We start from the raw sequence: 3,966 nt of genomic DNA, 5'->3' as shown, positions 1-3,966 counted from the left end.
AAATCTGTGTCTATAAATCCTAAATTATTCCCTTTTATTATTTTTTTATCATTTTTTATGATTATGCAAAACTCTCTTTTTTCATCTCTGGCCACACAGTTTGTTATTTTTTTTATAAACAAGTACAAGGTGAGTTTGAGTGATGGATGAAAAAACAAAATATTTAAAAACGTGTTCTATAAATATAAATTTCAGTGTTTATTATAAATTCTCTCCAACGTTGAAGTCAAACAGAAGTCACCATTGGAGAGGGGTTATAAATGTAGTCAACAATGTGTGAAGTACGATTTATCAAATCGTTATGTAAATTACTCAAAACATGAGGTGTCCTTGCTATCTTAAGTTCAATGTTCTTGTCAAAAAACAAAACAAATTAAAATAACTGTAGGTTAAAAAAACTCTCTCTCTCTCCATTTAAATGTTCGTGTAAGTTCTCATTGAAACGGAATTTTTATCATAAAATTGACCTCGGAAATAAACTTTCTAATACAATCACTTTCCGCTAAACAATCAGTAATTTCTAGGTAAATTACTGTTATTTAAAACACACTATTTTCGCTTAAACATTGCATGCCTCTATTTTGTAGAATTGCTACAAATTCGCATACATGTACACACAAAATTCTCTGCTTGGTTGATTGCTATACCTGGTATTCTCTACAAATTCTGTATATGTACACTTTACGTGTATTATAAATAATAGGTGCATGTATATAGATGACTCATTCACGTATTTTAAAAGTTAAAAAATATCATAAACGACAGATATAAATATGTCACAATAAAATCGTAAACTGTACGCCCACACCCATCTAGATTCCCGACAATACACGATTCACTTAGTGACGCCAAATCCTATTCCCTTTGTAATTCGTAAATTAGAGCAAATAAAAAATATATAAGGATTAATGATTGGCTTCGTTATAAATCTCGCAGATAAAGTTATGTTTGTGATCGATTGTTGAATGTCAGGCCGACATGGGCCATCCATCAGGGTCCTCCTACAACTAGACCCCACAACAAAGCCCTAATGTGCTCCTACAGCAGGGCAGACGGACGCTTAACAACGGCGGCAAAACTCGGGAGAAATCAACCGCCAATTCAAACGCCCTCAATAAAAGATCATACACAACATAATTGTGATTCAATAGTCCATTATCGTCTGCTTCCACTTGTTATTGGCTAATGCACAAGGAAACAAGTTTATTTGGCAATGGAAATGCAGAATGATTGTACCTTTGCAGATTTTTGTGTTTTCCGTATTAAATCAGAAAAACCTGTGCAAACATCTTGAATGAACCCAGAGCCAAAAATACACAAAAACAATCTAAATGCGATAGGCCTAAAGAATTTCCGCAGCAATCCTGACTATTTCATTAAAACATTACGGAACTTGTGTGCATTTCTTTATCTGTTTTATAGGTATAACGTGTTATTAAGTTCTAAAAGTAAACGTTGGGTAATTAGAAGATTCCTTGGCAGTGGATAAAGGATGGCGGTGTTTACTAACTTCCGTAGAGGCACTCTTACATCTCTCGTCACCCGCCTACAACGAACGTGCCATCGCTTGTCTTCTTTGCCATCTGCTTACAATCCTTTTACAACTTTCAGCATCCCTCATTCCATAACCCCCAAAAATCTTACATTGGTTTTCACGATCAGCGTGTGTATTTCATTATCATTCATAAAAACCCGGCACTCTGTGTAGGTAGGGTACACATTAGTTCGTACTGTAAAACAGTGACATTGACCTCACCAGGTGTAGTTTCATTCTTCAATAAAAACGATATGAAAGCTTTGCAATTTACTTGTAGAAAAGATATCTCTTGCAAATTTGTAACTGTTAAAATGCCTGACAAAATATGGTTTGCAAATTTCTGTTATTGGGATAAATTATTCACAGCACCTGATTAATTTCACCAATAGCACTCATTTTAAGTGTTATATCGTACCGAACAAAGTTACAAACAGAATTATCACATTTGCGCTTTTTTTTTAACAGAAAAATCAATTCTATAAAATACAGCTCAAGTTGCCTAAAAACTGCACGTTGTATAACCAGAACACAGTATAATCGTTGTATAAACACATATAAATTCATTTGACTCATTTGATACCAGGAATACGGCGTAAAGTCGAGATTCGGTTCTAAACCATGTAAATCGACATATATACTGCACAAGATTATGTCTTCTAAGTGATATCTATAAATTTTAAAGCGCGTGACAATATCTAAAGTATAACACTCTGTTTGATGATTGTCGGCATTATGACTTTGATATAAAATTTGAGAATAAATATTGTGATAGCAATGACTTAGATACAATTCCCTTTGATACGGGTGATTGGATTAGCGATTTATCTAAATTTATACATTGCATTGGGATTGTTAATTCCGTAATAAGACAGTCTAACTGGTTTCACATGGCCAATCTGTTAAGGAGATTAGCATTTTCAAAACATCGTGGAAATTTGTAGTTTTTATTAAAGAATTGCTATTAAAAATTATTTTTGTCTTAAAAAATTGAAACAAAAATCACTTTTTAAAAGAAATTTTCTGTGCTTTATATAAGCATAAATTATCGAAATTTTGTGGAAATGTCATCACCTTTCACGACGTTAACGTATTAAAAACAATATTCATATATCAGGGTTTGCCATCTCGTGTGTATCCAATGTCATCTAGGCGCATTCAATGCTTTAATGTCTCTATTTATCATCCAGTCCACCCCCGAACAAGAACTTTATATCAAAAGTAGAAAACAAGATATTTGATTCGTTAAATGCATCATTTATTTGAAAACCAGAACATAAAACTACAGCCTGACTATGATAATTGATTTAAATGTCTTCATGACATTACATAGAAATGAAATATCTCTCTCCGCTCTACCAGGAACTGGTACACTGCTTTGGAAAAACCACGCCTTGACTGAGTGCGCAAAACGAAAGTCCGACAAAGCACACGTGGTCATTTGAGGTCACTGGTCTGGGTTTGGTCCGAACCGGTCCAAAGGTTGCCAATTGTCCTAAGATTCCTGAAGTCTTATCAGTATTTTCTACCTGGGTACTTCACTGTCGTCCTTGACCGGTGCCGGTAATATATTCCCGCAGTTAGCGTTATGAAACGGACGCATGGGATGTACGTCCAAAAAGTGAACCAAAAACTGTCACATATCAGAAAGTTCATCGTCCCAGGACCCGGCGGAAGATGTTTCCCATTCTCTTCCTTTGTTTGAGCGCCGTGAGCACAACGTTCTCAAACACACTGTGTACACTCTGCTGGTCTGAGCACGAACACTCCAAGTAGCGCTCGGCCCCGATCTCTTTGGCCATTCTCTGACCCTCCTCGGTGCTGACGTCTCCCCCAAGGTCTGAGCGGGTGTCCGTCTGGGTAGCCACAACGATAATGGGGACACGTTTTCCAAGAAAGTCTTTGACTTCAGGGGCCCAGAAATCCTTCACGCTCTCGAATGAGTCTCTATCGGACACCGAGAAACACAGGAGCAGGACTTCGCTGTCCTTGTAACTGAAGGACCGCAGTTCTGTGTACTCGTGCTGGAAAGACAAAAAATGAACAAAATAAATAACATTGCTACTTACACATTTTTTTTAAATTTCTAATTGTTAAAGGTAAGAATATTAAACTAGTTCAAAGAATAGGCTATGCAGTTGATGCTTACCTCTCCCGCTGAATCAAATATGCTGACAACATATTTATCCCCTCCCACCGTGGACTTCCCGGCGTAATTGTTAAACACGGTGGATACGTATTCCTGGGGCATGGTCTGCCCGGAGAACACCTCGGACAAGCAGGTCTTTCCCACCATCCCGTCCCCGATCACAGTACAACTAATGGGCTTCTTCATGTCGCTTAGGTGAACCATTGTATTCCTTCACAGCAAAATATATTGTACAGAAAATCTGTATGATTCTGACTTGGAGTCAATCGAATAGTGATATAAA

At 36.8% G+C, this 3,966-nt stretch overlaps 1 protein-coding gene across 1 annotated transcript; it reads right to left on the bottom strand.

Annotated features, from left to right (window-relative positions):
* Positions 1-2,770: 2,770 nt before the first annotated feature.
* On the bottom strand, positions 2,771-3,966 carry LOC128176257 (rho-related GTP-binding protein RhoJ-like). The gene is made up of 2 exons (XM_052842456.1): positions 3,684-3,966; positions 2,771-3,558 (listed from the first exon to the last, which is right to left on the bottom strand). Exons 1-2 carry the CDS (start codon positions 3,885-3,887, stop codon positions 3,187-3,189), a joined length of 576 nt encoding a protein of 191 aa, XP_052698416.1. The 5' UTR covers positions 3,888-3,966; the 3' UTR covers positions 2,771-3,186.

The sequence above is a fragment of the Crassostrea angulata genome, chromosome 3 (genome assembly GCF_025612915.1).
Source record: "Crassostrea angulata isolate pt1a10 chromosome 3, ASM2561291v2, whole genome shotgun sequence".
NCBI classification, from domain to species: Eukaryota; Metazoa; Mollusca; class Bivalvia; order Ostreida; family Ostreidae; genus Magallana; species Magallana angulata.
The sequence above is the reverse complement of the archived record's forward strand: the minus strand, read 5'-3'. Positions and strand labels throughout refer to the sequence as shown.

Bases quoted from the DNA above. Each gene is read 5' to 3' on its own strand.
- LOC128176257 (XM_052842456.1), bottom strand. From the start codon at position 3,887: ATGGTTCACCTAAGCGACATGAAGAAGCCCATTAGTTGTACTGTGATC. The intron at 3,559-3,683 runs GTAAGCATCAAC...TTGTCTTTCCAG, and splicing joins TATTTGATTCAGCGGGAGAG to CACGAGTACACAGAACTGCG.